We start from the raw sequence: 24286 nt of genomic DNA, 5'->3' as shown, positions 1-24286 counted from the left end.
ACTGAATATTGAAGCTGGGAGGAGCTTTGGAGGTCATTTTTTTATTTTATAGAAAAGAAACCAAGGTCAAGATTGATATCTTGGCTAAATCTGCTGTTTTGGAGGTGGTGGGGACAGAAGTTGGAGCCAGAATGCATGTTTCTGGTGCAGCCTTAGGCTTTTTAGGCTCCTTTCTCCCCATCAGTGCAGCTGTTGATTTACGTGGTGCTCTGATGACAGTTGGCAGCATTAAATTCTGCTACGTCATAAATTTACACATATTTAGAGCAAACATGCTAGCTCTGATATGTATTTGTTAAACACTTAATTGACATTAATTTAGAGGGCTTTTGGGGGATCACTGGATGGTTCTGTGTGATATGGTAATTTATTATAAATACACATTTTGGCCTTTTGGCCAAGTTCCTGGCTAACAGCTCCCTAAACACCTGGAATATCCTCAGTGATAAGAGCAATGGAAGCATCTTTTGTTATAATATTTGATTTCTTGTCCTCAGTTCCTGAAATCAGAGTCATAAAGGTGAAATGGATGTCTTGTGACTCATAAACAAGCCCCTTTCAGTTACAACTGTTTATGTTAATGAGGTGGCTTTTGAAAATCCCTGAAGATGATGGAGCTGGTTGCCAGGGGAACCAACCCAGAATAGAGGGTTGGAATTTATTCCCATCTCCTGATTTCCCAGGAGGAAAGAGGGGCTGGAGGTTGAATCAATCACCAATGGCCAGTGAGTTAATCAATCATGTCTATGTAATGAAGCCTCCATGAAAATCCCAAAGAGGGGGTTCAAAGGGCTTCCATGTTGAGAAAACAGAGCTCTTCCATGTGCCACTGTGCTGGGCCCAAATTCCGTGGGGACAGAAGCTCCTTTGTTCAGTACCTTGCCCTATGTATCTCTTTTATCTGGCTGTTGATTTGTATCCTTTAATATCTTTGTAATAAATTGGTAATCTAGTGAATAAACTAGTTTCCTGAGGTCTGTGAGCTGCTCCAGAAAATTAATCAAACCCAAGGAGCAGGTCATGGGAACCTCTGATTTGTGGCCAATCTGTCAGAAGAGCAAGTGAGAACCTGACTTGCAGTTGGCATCTGGAGTGTGTGTGTGTGTGTGTGAGACTGAGCCTTTACCTGTGGAATCTGATGCTATCTCCAGGTAGATGGTGTCAGAATTGAACTGAGTTGTCGGACACCCAGCTGGCGTTGAGGAATCACTTGGTGTGGGGGAAAAACTCACAGAGAGGAATTGTGGTGTGCAGACTCAGACTCAGACTCAGACTCTGAAACCCGAAATATCCAACATCCCTGAGAGAATACTTTATTTGGCAAAGTTTCTTGAGTGCCTGTAAGATGTGCTGAGGACTTAAAATGCATCAGTGAGCAAGACACAGCTCCTGCGCTTGGTGATGCTCAGTGAATGTCGGGGTAGCAGACTCCTGATGAGGTGAATACAATATGATGAGCTTATAATCAATACAGGGCTCCAGGGAAGCTCGCAGGAAGATGGTCTGATCAATTGGAGGGCAGAGGAAGCTTCCTGGAGGACTGTTAGGATGTGTGGGGTGAGAGGAAGAATATTCTAGGACAGGGAACCACATAGTCAAAGTCCGGGAAGTAAATGACTCAACTTTCAGGGGAATGAGAGGATCGGCACATTCCAGGTCCTTGGAAGCCAGGATTGGGCTCTGTGATTGAGAGGAGAGCAGGAAAGGATGGAAAGAGCCATATCAGAGAGGCCTCGTCAGCAAGCAAAGCGCTTTAAGAGGCCTGGGCTCCACCGTAAAGACAAAAGGAAAACATTGAGTGTTAAATCAGGAGAGTGGAATCAGATACGGGCTTTAGGGAGATTAATCGGGGTGTGGTGGAGAATGAGTTGGATAAGGATGTGGGACAGGGAGGCTGTCACGGTACTGAAGAGGGTTATGGGGAACTTGAGAGAAATGGTCCTGGGATGGAGACAAGCAGATGCATAAAAAGATGGTAGGGAGGGGGGCATGTAAGGACATAGAGAAAGAACTTTGTAATAGGAATCTCCTTTTTCCACTTTGATTTCTTACTTTTGGGATGAGCCAACCCTGAGCAGAAATGGATTTTGCAGAAGGGCAGGTCAAAGAAGGACAGTCAAGTTCTTCTTGGTCCACAATGTGGGGGACATGGCAAATGGGAACTGGCCTCAGGGTTTCTGTTTTGTTCTGTTTGTTTTACTGTGGCTAAATCCTTCCTATGCCTGACCTCCTGCCCCACCTCCATCCCACCGTGTCCACCTCTACTAACCTACAGGTTAGTACAGGGGACACAGACGCCTCTCAGAAGGGCAAGGTGGGAACAAAGGACCCTGTACTCTTAACGTGAATATTCCTTGCTAAGTTAGTGGTGGAGTCAGGACAAGATTCCCCTAGCATCCTAGCCCAGTCTCCTACCAGCATGCCAGGAATCCCCTTACCTTTCCAGCTGTGTCACCTCTTTCTCCTCCAGTCCTCAGTTCTGCTGTGTAGACTCCCTCTGCACAGACCTTGTGCATTCTGAGTGTATTATGGGTTGAATTGTGTCCCTTCCCTACTTCCTACATTCATAGGACTTCATGTTGGACTTCATGTTGAAGTCCTAGCCCCCACAACCTCAGAATGTGACCTTGATTGTAGATAGAGTGGTTGCAGCTGTAATTAGTTAAGTTAGGATGAAGTCATGTGTGGGCTCAGCCGTGTCTGACTCTTTGTGACTCCATGGGCTATAGCCTGCCATGCTCCTCTGTCCATGGAATCTTCTGGGGAGGAAAATGGAGTGGGTTGCTGTTTTCTTCTCCAGGGGATCTTCCTAACCCAAGGATTGAACCCCTGACACAAGCATTGGTAGGTAGATTCCTTACCACTGAGTCACGGGGAAGCCCAAAGATGAGGTAATACTGGGCTCCTAATCCAATAAGACTGGGGTTACAAAGGAGGAAATTTGGATATAGATACAGGCACACTCAGAGGGAGAACGCCATGTGAAGGTGAAGGCATAGATTGGGGTGAGGCCAAGGAATGCCAAAGATTGCCAGCAAACTACCAGCAGCTAGAAGAGAGGCATAGAACTTATTTCCTTCTAAAGGAATTGGCCCTGCTGACACCTTGATTTTGGACTTCTAGCCTCTAGAATTGTGAAAGAATAAAATTTCATTGTTCTAAGACACCGAGTTTGTGGTATTTTGTTATGGCAGCTTTAGCAAACTAATACTGTCTAAAAGGCCTTTGCACCCTTCCCTGGTAACAGCTTCACAACGGCCTATAAGATCACTCTGCCTGACACAGAGTGGCCACAGTCCTTTAGGGCCAAGATTAACAGAAGATTACTCTTGGGCTGAGTGCCAAACCCATCATCACTTTTCTTTCTTTCAGCAGGCTTACTTGTTGCTCCTTAAGGGCCTACCCCAAATTGTGTTCTCTGGTGATAAGTTTAAAGGATTTCATCTCCTAAAGTATGAGTTGCCAATGGCACACCTAGATAGCAAATTGCAAAGCAGAGACATTACTTTTTCGACAAAGGTCTGTATAGTCAAAGCTATGGTTTTTCCGGTAGTCATGTATGGATGTGAGAGTTGGACCATAAAGAAGGCTGAGCGCTGAAGAATTGGTGCTTTTGAACTGTGGTGTTGGAAAAGACTCTTGAGAGTCCCTTGGACAGCAAGGAGATTAAACTAGTCAATCCTAAAGGAAATCAGCCCTGGACTGATTCTAGTGAATCAGTCCTGATTCACTAGGACTGATGCTGAAGCTGAAGCTCCAATGTTTTGGCCACCTGATGCAAAGAGCTGACTCATTTGAAAAAGACCCTGTGTGTGTATGTGTGTGTGTGTGTGTGTGTATGTGTGTGTGAAAGTTGCTCAGTCATGTCCGACTCTTTGCAACACCATGGACTATACAGTTCATGGAATTCTCCAGGCCAGAATACTGGAGTGGGTAGCCTTTCCCTTCTCCAGGAGATCTTCCCAACCCAGGGATCAAACCCAAGTCTCCCACATTGCAGGCAGACTCTTTATCAGCTGAGCCATAAGGAAAAGACCCTGATGATGGGAAAAATTGAAGGCAAATAGGACAAGGGAATGACAGAGGATATGATGATTGGATGGCATCACCAACTCAATGGACATGAGTTTGAGCAAACTCTGGGAGATAGTGAAGGACAGGGAACCCTGGCATGCTGCAGTCCATGGGTTCACAAAATGTCGTACTCAGCATTTGAACAACAACAACAAGGTCACGTCAGAGATAAGAATTATTTTTTTTTGAGAAATTAAGAAATAAGTTTCCTAAATTCAGAATCTGTCAATATACTTTATCTGAAATATTTGCCCATTGCTGAATAATATACACACACACAAATATGTGTTTATGTATGTATGCTTAATGTGTAATATGTAGACATACATCTGCAATATATATTTGCTTTATGTAAAAAAATATATAGACATACATCCTAAATGTAATCTACATTTAACATTCTCAGTTAAACATCTCTCCAAAATGTTTATCCTAAAAAGATACACTGAACTGTTTATATGCTCTGTCTTGGATTAAGCCTCTTGGCAAGAGTCTTTGGACATTAGGAGAATGTTAAAAGCGTATCCAGATACACATATAAAAGTACTTACCAAGGAACATTTCAATAACAGATGCCTTCATAGTGAGGACAACAATCCCCATAAATATCAAAATGGCACCCTAGAGAGGAAGAAACAATAACATCATCGTGTTTCAGCCAGCAGTTCTGAATTGCATGTGCAGAGTGTAGGGAGGGGCGGCCTCCTTTTGCATTGCCCTCTGGAGTCTTAAGATTTCAAGCTGTGGCTCTCTGTAAACAACACATGGAGATGGCGGAGGTCAGCTGTCGTGGTACCGAGAGGCTATTCTCAGAAAACCCATTCTAGCCGCCAGCCTCCTCTTCTTCAGAGATGTGGTCTTAGACTAAAGAGGAAATAATTCCACAATTTCCTGGATACGTTCAACCAGTCTTCCAATTAGGACAAAAGTCACACTTATGGCATTTACAGAACACTTTTAGATTACAAACTGTTCTAGATTACAAAAGCAATTCATTCACTGTTTTTTCAATAAACATTTACCAAACTCCTATTATATGCCTAGTGATGAGTTTATAAAAGTTGAATTAATAAATAGTTCTGCTCTTAAAAGACACAGTTTGATAGAAGTGAGAAAATGTATGTGGACAAAAATGACTCTAACATTAGAGAGTGTGCAGGCCCCAAAAGGGAGAATAAGGGGAGTTTATGGACCAGTAGTTCTCAAACTTAGCCACATATTAGTATCATCTGGGAGTTTTGGAAGGCCCTGATGCCCGGGCTGCATCTCAGACTAATTGAATCAGAATCTCGAGAGTGGGATCTATCTAGGCATCAGGCTTTTTCAAAACTTCACAGGTAATTCCAATGTACAGCCAAGTTTGAGTGATTTAGAACAAGCCTTCCTAAAACTTAATGTACATATCTGGGGATCCTGTTAAAATTCAGATTCTAATCCAGAGAGCTGTCAAGAAGTCCCCAAGAATTTTAGAGGAGAGAGAGATTATGTCAGCTGTGGGAATAAGAGAAAGTCTCGTGAAGGTGGCAGCAACTGGGTTAACTCTGAGAGATGAAAATAGGAGACGAAGTGGCTCCAAGTTGAGGTGAACAGCATTTAAAGATGCTCAGAGGTTGGAAAGCACAGTGGATACAAAGATGCTATTGATCCATAGAGGTTCCAACTTCTCCTAAGACTATGAGGAACCTTAGGTTATTCATATGGTGTGAATAACCACCATTAATTGAATGAAAACTGTGCATACTATATTGTCTAGAATCTGCACAGCAAGCTAAGTAGCAGATTTTATGATCCCCGTTGAACAAATGAGGAAACAAAGGCTTACAAAGGTAAATTAGAGGTTACACATATGGTAACCAGGCAGTGAGTAGGATTAGAATGGAGGTGGCAGTTGGTGGGAAGGATCTACCCTGGGCTTAGGCCATATGGAAGAATACGGTCTATAGAGAATTTAAAGACTTAAAGTTGGTCTGCTCTTTATTATCCTTATAAACTAGCAATTCTAAACAATGTCAGTGATAAAGCTCTCCTCCTCTCTGGGGCAGATGGCCCCCACTGTATTCCCTCCCCACCCCCTCACCTCCTGCCTGCCACTGCTGAGTGGCTTTTAGGTTTTAGCTGGCATTCATAACTCTACCCCCTGCTATGTCCACTGGTGTGCTAGGAAACCTGCTGTCTGGAAAAGAAGTTCTGATTTAAAGCATTTGTCAATATCTATGGCATAAATCCTCCCACCATGGGTGATTCTGAAGTCACCAAAGTGATGTCACTGCCTGGAGATTTGGAAAGAGAAACACAATCTGGTACTAGCTACGTCTAGAGCAAGCATATAATTAATAAATAGATACAGTTCTGTGCAGAGTTTATTAACGAAAAGCAGTTATTAGATTATAGCTAGTGTAGTAATACAAGCACTTGATACTATCAACTTAAATAAAAATGGTAGCTGAAAGGCTTTATTACAAACAAATTTAGGCAGGAAGAGTAACCTCAAGCAGAACTGTCCCTTTGCTAATTTCCAGCAACAGCTGTAATGTGTTAAATTTCCCAATTAAGGTAGTTGACCACTAGCTAAGTAAAAGGAAAATGTTTTTTTCCTTCAAAATAGAAATAATCATACCCTGTATATGATCGGCAATTTGACATTTAATTAGCTGACTTGTATTTTGGAAATAATGTGATAACAAGTAAAATTTTTTTTTTGGTCTTTTACTAGTTTGAGAAGATGCAGATCAGCTCACATGTTTTCAGGCTTAAAATTCTAGCTCTCCTGTTGGGATAAATGCAGTATATTAATCTGCTTCCTGACCCACCTAACTAGCTTCACCAATTGGCTGTTGCCATCTGGCACTGGACTTTAAAAATTTTTTTATTAATTAATTTTTTCATTGAAGGATAATTGCTTTACAATATTGTGTTGGTTACTGCCATACATCCACCATGAATCAGCCAAGATATACATATGCCCCCTTCCGCTCCCACTTGAATCTCCTTCCCACCTCCCACCCCATCCCACTCCTCTAGGCTGTCACAGAGCACTGGTTTGAGTTCCCTGAGTCATTCAGCAAAGTCCCACTGGCTATCTATTTTACATATGATAATTTATGTTTCCATGCTACTTTGTCCATTTGTCCCACCCTCTCCTTCCCACAGTGTGTCCACAGTCTGTTCTCTATGTCTGTGTTTCCACTGCTGCTCTGCAAATGGGTTCATCAGTACCATCTTCCTAGATTCCATATATATGTATTAATATACAATATTTGTTTTTCTCTTTTTGACTTCACTTTGTGTAATAGGCTCTAGGTTCATTCACCTCATTAGAACTGATTCAAGTGTATTCCTTTTTATAGCTAAGTAATATTCCATTGTGTATAGGTACCACAACGTCTTTGTCCATTCATATCTGTCAATGTACATCTAGGTTGCTTTGTCTGTGAGTCATTCTAGATTTCTCTTTCTCTTGTCCTGCACATCTTTTCCATCAACCAAGACTGTTGACTCTACGTTCATAATTTATCCAGACTCTGACCACTTCATCCTATCTTTACCATTCCCATCTGGTCCAGGCCATGCCCCCTCTCACCTGGATTAAAGCAATTAACCTCCTAATTAGGCTGTCTCCTTCTTCCCCTCCAAACTGAAGTCCACACAGCCGCCACTGTGATCCTCTTCAAAGCAAATCAGTTCACGGCATTCCTCAGATCAAAACTTCCGTGGTTCTCTATCTTAGAAGAAAAGCCAAAATCCTGGCAAGTGGCTCAGGACTCCATGAGATTTGGCCACCTTTGGCCCTCTGACCTCGCTTCCCTCCATTCTCCTTCTCACTTAATAAGCTCTGGACACACTTCTCCCTTCAGGGTCTCTGCTGCTGCTGCTAAGTCGCTTCAATCATGTCTGACTCTATGCAACCCCATAGATGGCAGCCCAAAGACTCCTTTGTCCCTGGGATTCTCCAGGCAAGAACACTGGAGTGGGTTGTCATTTCCTTCTCCAATGCATGAAAGTGAAAAGTGAAAGTGAAGTCGCTTAGTCGTGCCAGACTCTTAGCGACCCCGTGGATTGCAGCCAATCCAGGCTCCTCCGTCCATGGGGTTTTCTAGGCAAGAGTACCAGAGTGGGGTGCCACTGCCTTCTCTGCAGGGTCTCTGCACTTACTGTTAACTCTACCTGGATGGCCTTCCCCCAGATCAGAACAGGGTTTGCTCCCTCATTTCTTTCAGGTCTTTGCTGAATGTTATCTTCTCCTGAGATTTCCCCTAATCACTCAGCTTAAAATTGCAATCCCTCTCCCATCCACCATCAATTGGCACACCCTACCAAGTGGTGCAGGTGCTAAAGAATTCACCAGCCAATGCAAGAGACGCAAGTTCAACCCGTGAGTTGGGAAGATCCCCTGGAGAAGGAAATGGCACCCCACTGCAGTACTCTTGGCTGGAAAAATCCCATGGACAGAGGAGCCTGGCAGGCTATAGTCCATGGGGCCCCAAGAGTTGGACATGACTGAGTACCACCAAGCATCATCCTTTCCCTATTATCTTTTTTTTTTCCAGTCACTTACCACCTCTAACATACTCTGTACTTTGCTTATTGTATTTATTTATTGTTTGTGTTCTCCACTGGAATGCAAGCTCCATGAAGGCAGAAATTTTTATTTGATCTTTTATGGGCTTGATAAATATATTGAATCCATGAGTGAGTAGTTAGGGCTCTTTCTTTTCCCGAGGAAATTAAGAAAGGAAACAAAATGAAGACAATCTGTGAATACTCTAAAAGGTACTGAATTGTATACTTCCAGAGGTGTATTTTATGACGTGGATTGTATTTCAATAAGCATTATGAATAGTCAACAAAGGGAAGATGGAATTGCAGAGAAAAGGGCTCTCAGATCTGTCCTACAACTTAAGAAGGCATGGTAGACCTGACCTTCACACAAAGGGGTGGATGGATAAAAAACAACAGGATTCCAGGAAACATACTAACCCCAGAGGAAATATCCCACAAGTGCTGACTCATCAGTAATGGAGCGCAACCAGAATCACTTTGGTCTCTTAGAATCAGAATGTTCTGAGGTTTCTTTCTTACCACTGCATTTTCTCTCTTTGCTTGGCTCATTTACTCACACATTTCAAGTGTAAATATGCCTTTTGAAATGTGTGAAAAAAATTCAAACCCTTTCTTAGCCTTTACAGAAATGAGATAAGGATGACCACCAGTATTGTTAAACAGTTTCTGCAGGCAGTTCAATGTCAAGGAGCTGTGGGGTACACAGCGATGTTGGAAACTTACTATCTCATGTGCTCACCAGGTTTATAGCAAAAACAGAATAGAGGTTTCCAAAAGAATGAGTTACTGATTCATAGATTTATAAATTGTGAGGGGTAATATAGAGTTCTGAATATGAAGTTCTGGTAAGGTAAAGGAAGGCTGATTGTGAGATAAAAGTATGCATAAATAGAGTAGCCAGCCAATTTAATTAAATCTCTTGCTGCCCAGAATTGGAAAAGAGCCCATCATTGGTAATAAATAATAATGCCACCTTATTTTGTGTGGTTCTTTAGTGTTTGTCCTCCATTTTTTAAAAAGTATGATAAAATACAAAAATGTAAAATTTATCTTAACCATATTTAAGTGTACACTTCAGCAATATTAAATACATCCATAAAATACTATCACCACCATTATCCATCTCAAGAATTCTTCTTGTCTGTAAAACTGAAACTCCAGATCCATTAAACAGTAACTCCCCATTCTTCCCCTTTCCCCAGCTCCTAGAAACTGCCATTCTAGTTTCTGGCTCTATGATTTTGACTATTCTAAGTACTTCATTTACAGTATTTTCTTTTTGTGACTAGCCTATTTCAAATAGCATAATGTTCTTAAGGCTCACTCATATTGTAGCATATGTCAGAATTTCTTTCCTTTTTTTCGGCTGAATAATTCCATTGTAGGTATATACCATATTTTCCTCATCTATTTATCCACTGATGGACACATGGGTTGCTTTTGTGTTTTAGTTATTGTGAATAAAGTTGCTATGTACATGGACGTAAGACTATTTGAGACCCTGTCTTCAATTCTTTTGTGTCTATACCCAAAAATGAAATTGTTGGATCATATGGTAATTTTTAATTTTTTTTTGTGGAAACTCCATACTGTTTTCCAGAGTTGCTGTATTACTTTACATTCCCACTAATATGTGGACAAAGGTTCTAGTGTTTCTACATTTTCCAAGCACTTATTATTTTCTGTTTCTTTTGATAGTAGCAGTGGTAGTGTTGGTTGCTTAGTTGTGTCCGACTCTTTGCAACCCCACGGACTGTAACCCACCAGGTTCCTCTGTCTATGGGATTCTCCAGGCAAGAATACTGGAGTGGGTTGCCATTCCCTTCTCCAGAGGATCTTTCCGACCCAGGGATCGAATCCAGGTCTCCTGTATTGCAGGCAGATTCTTTACTATATGAGCGACAGGGAGGTCATCCTAATTGGTGTGAGGTGGTATCTCATTGTAGTTTTGATTTGCATTTCCCTAATGATTAGTGATGTTGAACATCTTTTCATGTGCTTATTGGCATTTGTACATCTTCTTTGGAGAAATGTCAGTTGGAGTCCTTTGCCCAGTTTTTTATTAGATTGTGTTTTGATTGTTGTTGAATTTTAGAAGTTTCTCTATACTTTCTGGATATTAATCCCTTACCAGATATATGATCTGCAAATATTTTTTCCCATTTGATAGGGTTGTCTTTTTATTCTTTTGAATAGTATTATTTGGTGCAGAAAATGTTTAAATTTTCATGAAGTTCAATTTGCTTATTTTGTTCTTTTGTTGTCTATGCTTTTGGGTGCCATATTCAAGAAATCATTACCAAACCCAACGTTGTGATGCTCTTGTCCTATGTTTTAAGAGTTTAATAGTTTTAGGTCTTACATTTAGATCTTTGATCCACTTGAGTTAATTTTTGTATATGGTATTTGGTAAGGGTCCAACTTTTTTCTTTTGTGTGTGGATATCCACTTTTCCTGGCACCATTTGTTGGAGAGATTGCCTTTTCCCCATTGAATGGTCTTGGCAAAAAAATCATTTAACCATATATATATAAGCGTTAATTTGGGGGCTCTCTATTCTGTTCCATTGGTGTGTATGTCTGTATCTATGCTAGTCCTACAATGCTTCTCTTCTTTTTCAAGATTGCTTTAGCTATTCAGGGTCCTTCAATATTCCATATACATTTTTGTATTTTTTTCTTCATTTCAGCAAAAAGTGTCATTTGGGTTTTGATAGTGCACTGAATATGTAGATTGCTTTGGATAGAATTGATATCTTAACAATGCTAAGTCTTCCAATTCATGAACATGTGATGTTCCCACTTGTTTATACCTTCTTTAGTTTCTTTCAGTAATTAATGTTCTATAGTTTTCATTATACAAGTCTTTTACTTCCTTGGTTAAGATTAATTCCTAAGTATTTTATTCTTTTTGTTACTACTGTAAATGGAATTGTTTCCGAAATTTCTTTTTCCGATTGTTCATTGTTAGTGTATAGAAATGCAACTGACTTTTGTGTATTGAAGTTGGATCCTACTACTTTGCTGAATTCATTTATTAGTTCTATAGTTCTGTTGTGGAATCCTTAGGATTTTCTACATACAAGATCACATTATCTGCAAACAGAGGCAATTTTATTTCTTCCTTTCCATGTGCATAGGTTAAAGTGGACTGTATTTTTACTTATTTTTCTTGCCTAATTGCTCTGGCTAGAACTCCCAGTACTGTGTTGAACAGAAGTGGTGAAAGCAGGCATCTTTGCCTTTTTCCTTATCTTAGAGGGAACACGTTCAGTCTTTCACCATTGAGTATAACATTTGTTGTGGATTTTTCATGTATGGCTTTTATTAGGGTGATTTTGCTTTCTCCTCTATCTAGTTTTTTGAGCATTTTTATCATGAAATGGTGTTGAGTTTTGTCAGGTGTTTTTTCTGCTTCAATTGAGATGATCGTGTGGTATTTTTCTCCTTCATTCTGTTAACATGGCATATTATATTAATTGATTCTTGTGTACGTAACCATCCTTGCATTATAGGAATAAATCCAATTTGGTCATGGTGTGTAATTATCTTAATATGCTAGTGAATTCAATTTGTTAATATTTTGTTGAGGATTTTTTGCAATCGGTGTTCATAAGAGATATTGTATCGATATGGGAAACTGTGCTTTCCTTTTCTTGTAGCATCTTTGTTTTGGTATCTATGGAATGCTGGTCTCATAGGATGAATTAAAAAGTGTCCCATAATTTTCAGTTTTTAGAAAAAGCTTGAGAAGAATTGATATTAGTTCTTCTTTAAATGTTTAGTGGAACTCACTAGTGAAAGCATCAGGTCCAGAGCTTTTCTTTGTTGTAAGATTTTTGATGACCGATTCATTCTCCTTACTAGTTATAGAACTATTCAGATTTTCTATTCATAGTTTAGTCTCAGTAGGTTCTGTGTTTTTAGGAATTTATTCATTTCATCTAGATTATCCAATTTGTTAGTGTACAGTTACTGATGAAAAAAGTTAAAGTGTTAGTTGCTCAGTTGGTTTTTGACTCCTTGTGACCCCATGGACTGTAGCCCTTTAGGGAATTTCTGGCCATGAAATTCTCCAGGCAAGAATACTGGAGTGGATAGCCATTCCCTTTTCCAGGGGATCTTCCTGACTCAGGGATTGAACCTGAGTCTCCTACCTTGTAGGTGGATTTTTTACCGTCTGAGCCACCAGGTAAGCCCAGTTATTCATAGGACTCTCTTATAATATTTTTGTTGTATTTATGTTTAACTGAAGGATAATTGCTTTACAGTATTGTGTTGGTTTCTACCAAACATCAACATGAATCAGGTTTACCCATGTCCCCTCCCACTTGAGCATCTCTCCCACCTCCCTCCCCATCCCACCCCTCTGATCTTTTTAATTTCAGTAGCAGTGGTTGCTTCAGGGAAAGAGAACTGGGCAAATGGTGATCAGAGATAGGAGCGCATTTTACAGTTTTCTTCCATTCAAATCTTTAACCTGTGCACATATGTTAATAAAACAAATTGATAAAATGATCTCTCTTGTGAAGACTTAACATAGACAGACAGTGTTGATACCAATGAGAAGCTACAGTAACCTCCGAATCCTCCCCTTGCTTTTTTTTTTTTGCTCCAGATCACCTTTCCCTCTGGTTGGAAACGATCACCTTCCTAAAACACAGCTCTGACTATGCATTCACCTCCTCCAGATTCTTCACAGTCCATTCATCCTCTGCAGAATAAAGCCCAAATTCCTGAATGAACTTTTCATGAAATGGCCCAACTTATAATACTTTGCAAACCGTCTCACTGCAGGTCGCTTCTGTAGTCCTCTCCTTTGACCCAGCACACCTCAGACCTTTGGTCCTTTCTCTACACCTTGCACATTGGAGTCGTAGCTCATACTCTTATTACTGTTCTTTTTGGAATATGTTACCACCCCTCATCTGCCTCTCAAGCCTGTCTGTTTTTCACGGTTTGCTCATGGGCCACTTCTATTTAAATCTTCCCAATCTCCTGAAATCATAATTCATCTTCATTCATGCATGCATTTAATCATTTTAAAAAAATCATCTGTGTACCCTATGTTCAGCAGAGAGGAAGAAGGGTCAGGTTTTATCAAGTTGCTTTAGGTCTTCTAGAAACAAACTGCTGCATTCATCATAACTAGCATTAATTGAGCACATACTAAGTGCCAGTAATGTATTAACTCATTTAATCTTCACAACAACCCAACAAAGTGGGGGCTATTTCTTGCCTTAATTTGAAAGGTAAGGAATTGAAAGCATGCAGAAGTTAAGTGCTTTGCCCAAGGTCATAACCTGGAAAGAGGAGGAGTTGGAATTCAAACCAGGTATTCTGAGTGCAGAGGTCCAGTATTTCATTTCACTACTTGGCATAGATATTTCATAATAAGCAAGTGCGCTTCCCTCATCTACATTCTGATTTGGTTGGTCTGAGTTGAAATCAATATTGTTTTAAAGTTCCCCAGGTGACTCCGCTGTGCAACCAGAATTCAGAACTTCTGCTGTTGGGGATGTGGTGATGGCATAAAGGGTAGATGATTAAATAGTCCTGGGGCATGAGGATTGGAAGAGGCTTCAATTAGCTTAACTGGAGATTGGAAAACAACGAGGGGTGAGGGAAGGACAGGACATAAGAGACAGAGGAGCTTCAGGAACTGGGAGCTGCTGGGCCAGGGTGGGAGAGGAGTCAGACTGTTAGAGAGGAAAGAAGGGGCCATGTCAGTCTTGAATGTCATGCCTGAAGAATGTGGAATTGATCCTTTAAGCAATAGGGAGACATGGAAGGCTTAAAAATTATTTTTGCATTCATCATTTTTAATAAGCCCCCTCGAGGCTTTCACGAGCCACTCACTTGAAGAAAATCTACCCTAGTGGATATGTAGGATTTATGTAAGGCTAGTGTTTGTCTGAGCTATGGTGCTACGTGGGGGAGCACCTAATAATGCCCTTTGTCCACAAGGCAGAAAGAACCAGTGTTCATTTGGAAACATTTAGTAGTTATGAGAGGCTTGTGCTATATTTTCAAAATGCCAAAAATCCCTTGAGGACAGACATCTCTGAATGGGGGAGGCCACATCTGTAGCCTTGCTTTCTCCACCTCTGCCTGATATAAAGCCTCAGCCATTTGTCAGTGATGTGGGTTGATCTGGTGAGGATGGAAAAAGGAAGGCTGGCACTAAGAGGGGCCTTTACAATGGGGAGGTGGCCTCAGCCTGCATGTAAAAGTTTATACAGATCGTATTCCTTTGGACTAAGCCCATAACACTGCATTTCCTGTTGCCATGACATCAGTGGTCACTGTTACAAACCCGAGGATTCTGCGAAGAAAGAGAATGAGCCAGAGAGGATAGTGGTTTTTCTTATTTCCCTTCTTGTTCCAGTTCTTTCATTCTTTTATCTCAAGGAAATGCCTAAAGAAAAGTGCAAGTCAATCAGGCAAGGAAGGCAGGAAAAATTTTGCTTTTTCTCAATATCAAGGCTCCTAAGAATACACCAGACTCCTTGAAGATATGCTTAGAATCTGAGTCAAGCTGTCTGGACTGGACACTGTTATTGCCTGGCAGAGTACCTGCTAGCTGGCGTCCTCCTTCCTAACATAACCCCAACTTGTTAAAGGGAGTGAATGCCACCAGAGGGCTCCAAGGAAGCGGGTCCATCCCCAGCTTCTGTTGTGGATCTGACTCCAAGTCTATGCCAAGGATGATTCCATATATGTATATATTCCACCTTGCTGGTGGTTGCTTCAGGACTGTAAGCTTGAGCCCATCAGCACAGGGCCCTCGCCAGTTGACCATGACTACTCAAGGGGCGGGCTGTGTCCCAAGTTGAATCAGACCAATAGAAAGGGAAAACTTAAATTCTTTGTTTTTCAGGATAAGGTTCTCCTGTTGGACATGAATAAGGGGATGGGTTGTTACCAGTATGCTGGCAGCTATGTTGTGACCATGAGGCAAGTTAGACTGAGGATAAAGCCAGCACAAAAAGGAGGCAGGCAGCCAAATGAATCAGAGAAATGAAGCTGGATCTCTGATTGTCTCATGCCTGGAGGCTGGGGCTACCCCTGGGCTACCTATTCTGTGAGATAACAAATTTCCCTTTTTGGGGGGCTTACGGCTGAAAGATTATCCCTGACTGCTTTCTAACTCACCGTGCCTGGCCATCCAGTGAATTCAACTAGGGAAGACTGTAAGGATATGGGTTTATATCAGAATCTGCAGAGTGTTTTCTCAACAATTCTCTCATCCAAACCACCTAAGATCCTCTGGAGGCAGATGTAGATATTATCTACATTATCATTCTTATAATTCAGAGCAGTGAAGTGACTTGCCTGAGATCACACAGCTTATATCTAAGAACCGTGGCAGCCACTGAGAAAGAAAAACATGGTCTGCATGCCTGGGATGCTCTGGGTAGAAAAATGGGAGAAGGAGACCCAGAAATCATGCTGTCAGAATGTCCCTGTGGAGTTCTTGATGTACTTGTGACCATGGTTCATGACAAGGGGTGATTTGCCCCCCAAGGAAGACTTGTCAAAGTTTGAAGACATTTCTGGTTGTCACAACCTGGGGCGGAGATGCTATTGGCATCTAGCAGGTAGAGACCAGGGATGCTGCTAAAGAACCTACAGCATACAGGACAACGTCCACAACAAAGAATTATTCAGGGACTTCATAGGTGGTCCAGTGGTTAAGAATTCACTTTGCAACGCAGGAGATGCAGGTTTGATCCCTGGTTGGAGAACTAAGATCCTACATGCCGCAGAGCAACTAAGCCCATGAGCTGCAACTATAGTGTCAGGGTTGAGAAACTCTGATTTAAGAGAACGTTCATTTTTTCAGTGTATGTATCAGAATCTTACTGATGTTCCAATCTAGGAATTTTCCATAAATATTATAGGTAATTTTTTTTTGATGGTTAAAGTGTATACTACTCAAGATCCCTTTTCCGAGATCATTTTTGATCACTATATCATTAAGGGAAAATCCTAAAGCAACGATATTCACCCCTGGGAAGCTGAGTGGATTAAAAGGCTCTTATGCATGTGTTCGATAATTGATACACGCCTGTGCCATGAGATTCATTGATCCATGTGGGATGTTTCTACATGTCACAGAACCAAAAAAGGAAAGCCCATCCTGGTGTGTGTGTTTCAGAGCATCATTTTGTACCTCGTTAAGAACCTGACATATGGTAATGCTTACCACATCCACAAAGGCTTCGACCAATAGTGATTTCCAGTGAGGTTGCAAACAGTAATTATGTTTCTGAAGTGGTAGTTTAGATCTTATATTGCCAGTGGGAAAAAATACTAGCTTGCAGGCATGCCCCCAAATGAGCTCTAAAGAACTCCTTCCAAGAGTTATTTATCCTCCGTAATGGAAGGGGGCAGGAAGAGCAGTAAATCTGGAGGGGGACAGGCAGAGGGCCTCAGTAAAAGGCCAGGTGGACCATGACTGCTCTTTGTAGTTACTCTGGAAACCGTTCTCACTTTAAATGGTTCTCATGGAAGCTCTGGAAGACGAGTTTCTCTCAGCAGCAGCATCTTTACCTAATACGTTTGACACTGGATTAGCTTTCTTCCTCCCAGCAAGTTCTCTCCCCTGGGCTCTGAGGTTTGTGGTTGCCAAGGGGCCGTCCACTGTTGAATCTGGAGCTGGGTATTTGGTTCAGTCCAACCGGGATCCCCAGGGCTTTAACTGGCCCAAATGCTCTGTGCTTTTTTGGTCTGCCTTCAATTCTGAGGCCCAGAAAAACATTTTTGGGTCTGGCACAACCTTCCAGCTGAGCTAGGAAGATGAGGGTGTGTCTGCAAGGTCCGTAGTGTTTTGCTGTCCGCCTCTTGGTAAAGAGTAGGTTAGTCTCAGATGACAGGGTCCAGCTCTCTGGCTGCGACCATGAGGCAGGCATGGGGCTGCGGGTCCCAGTGCATTCCTGGGATCCGCTGGAATTCCTGGGACCAGCAACCAGCAACCAGAGGCTTGGGGAGAGTGGGGCTTGTGGAGAAGGACTGAAACTGAGGCTGAGCTATTGATGGCTCTGAAGGATTAAGTCCCAGAAATTGGTGGGGACCAGCAGAAGAAAGAGAGTCGTTTAGAAGCAGGAGACCCAGATCTCCAATGGGAGCCATGTGGCCTCATGCTCCAGAGGTCCCCTGGGCCCATTCCCAGCTCTGTCCACTGTGGCTGAGCTGTCTGGTGGCCTGGATGTGGGATTGGTCCTTTGTTCCTCTTGAAGGAAAATTTTGGAAGCTTATAGTCCGCTCAAATAATAACAATCATATCATTTGTTGAATGCTCACCATACATTGCACCGGTGTGATCTTATTTATTATGGTGATCCCATCAGGTTACTACTATTGTACCCATTTTTCAGGGTAGGAAATTGAGGCTCAGAAAACTTTAGCAAGCAATCAAACTTTAGTAAGCTATAATTAAGTTATGGAATAAGTATGTAATAGAATCCAGGCCTCAAACACTTAACCCCACTCACTACCAGGTTACCATCAAAAGATGGTTTTCCCTTCCTTTTTGTTTTGATGCATCTATCCTAGGCTTTTTGTAAATGTTCTGTGGACAATAGCTTAGAGGCATACTGTGAAATACATAGATTTGTGACAAAATAGTCTTAGTTATGAGGATTAAGAGATTTTTTTTGTTGTTTGAGAGTCATATTTGGACCTGAACTCACACACAGCTTTCTCCTTCTCACAAATGTTATTTAGAGTAAAGTGATGCACCAGGCCTATTTTTAAGTTTAACCAGGCATAACACACCCATCTAAATAAACATTTGAGAGTATTGTCATTGGCTGTGTAATGGGATGTTAAAATGGGATGAGCCTTTGTCTAAGTTTCAGCTGAAACCAAGTGCCAACTACTTCCCTGCTCCTAAGTGGTCTCCTTGCAGCTTCTCTCGCCATTGCCTGAGTGGGCGGAAGTGGGGAGACCACTGGCTCCCTTTCTGCATCTGGGGAGGCAGAGGAGGAGGGAACATGCCAACAACTATTCCTAAGGAAACCCTGCTCTCTAATCGCCAGCTACCCTCTTGGCTTCTACAACCACCTGTGTTGTATCTGGAGCGGGACGGATAGCCAGGGTCCTGGTTTTTGGTTACGTCCTTTGGAAGGCCAGCTTGGATGCCCAGTGACCAGTTGAAATGACTGAGTAGTTGTGTCCGTGGACTTGAGGGCACAGTGGACTCCTGATTAAGACAAAGAGGGAATAGCTCCTGGCAAACAAGACTACCTGTGTCAGAGTCAGCCGGGGGTGGCTCTCGGTGCCTCCTAAGCCGGGCCCAGGGAGGGCTCAGCAAAGGGCAGCAGAAAGCCACTGGACATTGCTCACCAGCTGCCCAGTGGCTGGGGGAGGAACTGTAAGCCCCCAGCCAGAGCAAACTCAAATGAAATAACGTCTGGGAACCACAGGCAAGGCGTCACTAGCAAAGTCAGGGGCATTTTCAAAGAACCCATAGACGTGCTCCCATGGGGACAAGAAAGAGTGGTATATGCCTGCCAAGCCCAGGGAACCTGGATGCCAACTCAGAACAGTGCCAACCAGTGAGGCCCTCTGTCACCTTTATCTTTCCTCTCTGCCTCTTCAACTCTGGAACTGAAAAAGCTACCATTAGCAGTTAAGGGGAAGAGTGGTAAAGATGCAATGCAGAGAAAGAAAATGCAAGCCTGCCTTTTCCCATTGCAGAAAGCAAGCCTGGAATGGGGGATGAAATTGTGAATGCCATTTGCAAGTTTTTAAGAATTACCTAAGTATCACTTCCACATTAATGACTGAACTGAGATTGTTGGCACGTGTAATGTGAGCAAGCTCTTTTAAAACACTCTGAGCATGGGACCTACTCAGATTTCTTCCAGGGCAGAAGCAGGAACTGTCCATAGATGGTGTGTGAGTGGGCATTTGGGGGTGTCTGGGTAAAATCTGGGAGCATTAGGATGGTACCCTCTGTGTCTGCTTTCCAAAGGACACCCTGGATCTCACCTTTTTTCTTCCTCCCCCAGCCTGCTCCCAAGTGTGGTCCAACCTCAGGGCCTTTGCACTTACTCTTCCCCCCTAAGAATCCAGAAAGGTTGCTCCCTGGCTTCCTTCACCTCTTTCTCAGTTTAAATGTCCCTTTATCAGACATTTATTGAACCACACATTGCAAATCATCACTGCTCTGTCCAGCCCCCTTATCCCACTTCCTGAAGTTTTTTTCACAGCCCATATCACCACCAGACTTAGACCTCTTATGTCTGTTTGCCCAGGCTGGCAGCTCTAGGAGGATGGAGACTATTTTGTTCACTGTTCCCAAGCACATCGAATTGTAGATGGTACATGGCAGTAATCCAATAAATATTTGTTTTGCTGTCATTGAATAGCTCTGCTTCCCCAGATTCCTTTTATTGTTCAGAGTACAGATCTATTCACCATATTCTAAAAGTGAATCTGGTCTGGGCAAGTTGACTTGTACCTTTATGTCCCAAGCATGTTTTCTCTGTCTAGGCTATAAAGGGGCCCAGAGGGACGGATTCACTTCTCACTGAGATGCCAGTGACCTGATCCCTTGGAAACTGTACATTGGGTGCCCCCAAAGGAATAGTTCCCCTCCTTTTTATTTCTGAGAAGAAAAAAATGCAGACATAGAATTCCTTCTCCCCATAGCCCGAAGGGTGATTTTTATGAATTTTTACCACATGTCCACACAAAACGTTAGTCTTTCTCTCACTATGGGAAAGAATTTGAGCAATTTTTACTAGAGTCTTGTCAAGGTAGAGACCCTTATCAGGGAAAATGATTTTCTGAAGCCGCCTGAATTGTAAGGCAGTACGATTCTTTCTTGATATTGATTTAAAAAAAAAATTGGAGTATAGTTGCTTTACACGGCGATGTCAGTTTCCGCTGTACAGTGAAGTGAAGCAGCCATATATATACATCTCCCCTCTTTTTCGGATTTCCTTCCCATTTAGGTCACTACAGATCCCCGAATCGAGTTCCCTGTGCTATACTATAAGTTCTCTTTAGTTATCTATTTTATAAGTAGATGTGCATATATGCCGACCCCAATCTCCCAATTCATTCCCCCTGCCTTTGCCTTCTGGTGTCCATATGTTTATTCTCTGTGTCTCTATTTGTTTTGCAAATAAGATCACCTATGCTGTTTTTCTAGATTACACATATGTGTGTTAATAATTAGTACTTTGATTCTTTCTGTGACTAATTACCAGTTTAACCCTAGAATGGAGATAAAGGATACCTTTTGGGAACTGGCTACTCAAAGAACTTGATAATGAGGCCCTGCTCCTTGGCCTTGCCCCTGAGAGTCTTCCCAACACACCAGAAAAGTGATTCTTAAGTCAGAAAATTATTCAAGAGTGACAGAAATAAAAACCCTCTCTTCCTAACAGCTTTCCCCTGTGACTTCCTGACCTCCACTCCATTCCATCAGTATTACTGGGAAGTCTATGTTTGCAAAGAGGAATGATTTTCTTAGAAATCTGACTTGGCTTGAAAATTGTATTTTTAGGGATGGCAAAATTAATTTGGTGCAGCAATAAAAGAACCAAGACCATGTATAATTGTTACCTGGTAGACTGATGATGTGAGCTCTGAAACTAGAATGCTTGGGTTTGGAGTTGAGCATCACCAGCTGTGTGACGCTGGACAACTTACTTCTCAGTGCTCAGTTTTCTGATCTGTATAATGGGAATCATGATCACCTATCTCCTATGGTAGCTGTTAGGATTAAATGAGTTGACAGATGAAAAGGGCTTAGAACAGTGCCTGGTACATAAAACTAACTCTCTAAGTGTTGGCAGTATTTACTGTTGTTAGGGTGATGGTTAATCATGATTACTATTATCATCAACATTCTCATAACCATCCTCCTACAAAACATGGCCCATTCAGGCTTTAGGACTTAGCAGAGGTAAAGCCACAAGTTGAATCTCTCCAGTAAGATTCTGCCAGGATTTGTTGTTGTTCAGTTGCTAAGTTGTATCTGACTCTTTGCGACCCCACGCACTGCAGCATGCCAGGCTTCCCTGTCCTTCACTATCCCAGAGTTTGCTGAGTTGATGATGCTATCTAACCATCTCATCCTCTGCCATCCTCTTCTCCTTTTGCCTTCAGTCTTTCTCAACATCAGGGTCTTTTCCAATGAGTCATCTCTTCACATCAGGTGGCCAAAGTATTGGGGCTTCAACTTCAGCATCATTCCTTCCAATGAATATTCAGGGTTGATTTCCTTTAGGATTGACTGGTTTGATCTCCTTGATGTCCAGGGGACTCTCAAGAGTCTTCTCCAGCACTACAATTCGAAAGCATCAATTCGGTGCTTAGCCTTCTTTATGGTCCAACTCTCCCATACATGACTACTGGAAAGACCATAGCTTTGACTATACAGACCTTTGTTGACAGAGTGATCTGCATACAGGTTTCTCAGGAGGCAAGTAAGGTGGTCTGGTATTCCCATCTCTTTAAGAATTTTCCAGAGTTTGTTTAGATCTACACTGTCAAAGGCTTTTACATAGTGAATAAAGCAGAAGTAGATGCTTTTCCTGGAATTCTCTTGCTTTCGCTATGATCCAACGAATGTTGGTCTCTGGTTTCTCTGCCTTTTATAAACCCAGCTTGTACATCGAGAAGTTCTCCGTTCATGCACTGCTGAAGCCTAGCTTGAAGGATTTTGAGCATAACCTTACTAGTGAAATGAGCATAATTATATGGGAGTTTGAACATTCTTTGGCATTGCCCTTCTTTGGGATGGGATGAAAACTGACCTTTTCCAGTCCTGTGGCCACTGCTGAGTTTTCCAAATTTGCTGGCATATTGAATGCAGCATGTTCACAGCATCATCTTTTAGGATTTTAAATAGCTCAGCTAGAATTTATTGCCTCCACTAGCCTTGTTTGTAGTAATGCTCCCTAAGGCTCATTTGACTTCAGACTCCAGGATGTCAGGCTCTAGGTGAGTGATCACACCATCATGATTATCTGGGTTGTAAATACCTTTTTTGAATAGTTCTGCTATGTATTCTTGCCACCTCTTTTTAATTTCTTCTGCTTCTATTAGGTCCTTACCATTTCTGTTTTTCATCGTGCCCATCCTTACGTGAAATATTCCTTTCATCTCTCCAATTTTCTTGAAGAGATCTCTAGTCTTTCCCATTCTAATTTTTCCCTCTACTTCTTTACACTGTTCATATAAGAAGGCCTTCTTTTCTTGCTCCTCTCTGGAGCTCTGCATTAAGTTGGGTATATCTTTCCTTTTCTCCCTTGCTTTTTGCTCTTCTTTCCTCAGCCATGTGTGAAGCCTCTTTGGACAACCACTTTGGCTTCTTACATTTCTTTTTCTTGGGGATGGTTTTGGTCACTGCCTCCTGTACAATGTTATGAACCTCTGTCCATAGTTCTTCAGGCACTCTGTCTACTAGATCTAATCCCTTGAACCTATTCATCACCTCTACTGTGTCATCATAAGTGATTTGATTTAGGTCGTGCCTTCCTGGTATGGCCTAGTGATTTTCCCTACTTTCTTCAATTTAAACCTAAATTTTGCAAAAAGGAGCTGATGATCTGAGCCACAGTCAGCTCCAGGTCTTGTTTTTGATAGAGTTTCTCCATCTTCTGCTGCAAAAAATACAGTCAATCTGATTTTTGTATTGACCATTTGGTGATGTCTATGTTTAGAGTTGTGTTGTTGGAAAAGGGTGTTTGCTATGACCAGTGTATCCTCTTGACAAAACTCTGTTAGACTTTGCCCTGCTTCATTTTATATACTCCAAGGCCAAACTTGCCTGTTACTCTAGGTATCTCTTGACTTCCTATTTTTGCATTCCAGTCCCCTATGATGAAAAGGATATCTTTTTTTTTTTTTTTTTATGTTAGTTCTAGAAGGGCTTGTAGGTCTTTATAGAACTGTTCAGCTTCAGCTTCTTTGGCATTGGTGGTTGGGGCATAGAGTTGGATTACTGTGATGTTGAATGGTTTGCCTTGGAAACGAACAGGGATCATTCTGTCATTTTTGAAATTGTACCCAAGTACTGCATTTTGAACTCTTTTGTTGACAAGAGGAATACTCCATTTCTTCTAAGGGATTCTTGCCCACAGTAGTAGATATAATGGTCATCTGAAATAAATTCACCCATTCCCATTCATTTTAGCTCACTGATTTCTAAGATGTCAGTGTTCATCTTAGATCTTCTGCTCGACCACATCTAATTTACCTTGATTCATGGACCTAACATTCTAGGTTCCTATGCAGTATTGTTCTTTGCATCTTTGTACTTTGCTTTTACCAGACTTTGGCCCAACTGTCTCATTCTTTCTGGAGCTATTAGTAGTTGCCCTCTGATCTTTCCCAGTAGCATAGTGGACATCTTCCAACCTGGGGAGGGCTCATCTTCTGGTATCATATCTTTTTGTCTTATCATACTGTTCATGGGGTTCTCATGGCAAGAATACTGGAGCGGTCTGCCATTCCCTCCTCCAGTGGAACACGGTTTGTCAGAACTCTCCACTATGACCCATCTGTCTTGGATGGCCCTGCATGGCATGGCTCATAGCTTCATTGGGTTATGCAAGCCTCTTCACCACAAGACTGTGTTCCATGAAGGGGCTGCCAAGGTTTGATTTTAGGATCCTTGGTGAAGGAAC

The 24286-nt window shown here is 41.9% G+C and overlaps 1 protein-coding gene across 2 annotated transcripts in view; it reads right to left on the bottom strand.

The window, feature by feature from the left end:
• VIT (vitrin) overlaps positions 1-24286 on the bottom strand; it is a 118293-nt gene that overhangs the window by 88487 nt on the left and 5520 nt on the right. For both annotated transcript variants that reach the window (XM_043468322.1, XM_043468323.1), the window contains exon 2: positions 4626-4695. In XM_043468322.1, coding sequence (XP_043324257.1) covers positions 4626-4677 — 52 coding nt within the window. In that variant the 5' untranslated portion in view covers positions 4678-4695. The remainder of the gene's footprint in view (positions 1-4625; positions 4696-24286) is intronic.

This window comes from Cervus canadensis, chromosome 5, assembly GCF_019320065.1.
Source record: "Cervus canadensis isolate Bull #8, Minnesota chromosome 5, ASM1932006v1, whole genome shotgun sequence".
NCBI lineage: Eukaryota > Metazoa > Chordata > Mammalia > Artiodactyla > Cervidae > Cervus > Cervus canadensis.
The sequence above is the reverse complement of the archived record's forward strand: the minus strand, read 5'-3'. Positions and strand labels throughout refer to the sequence as shown.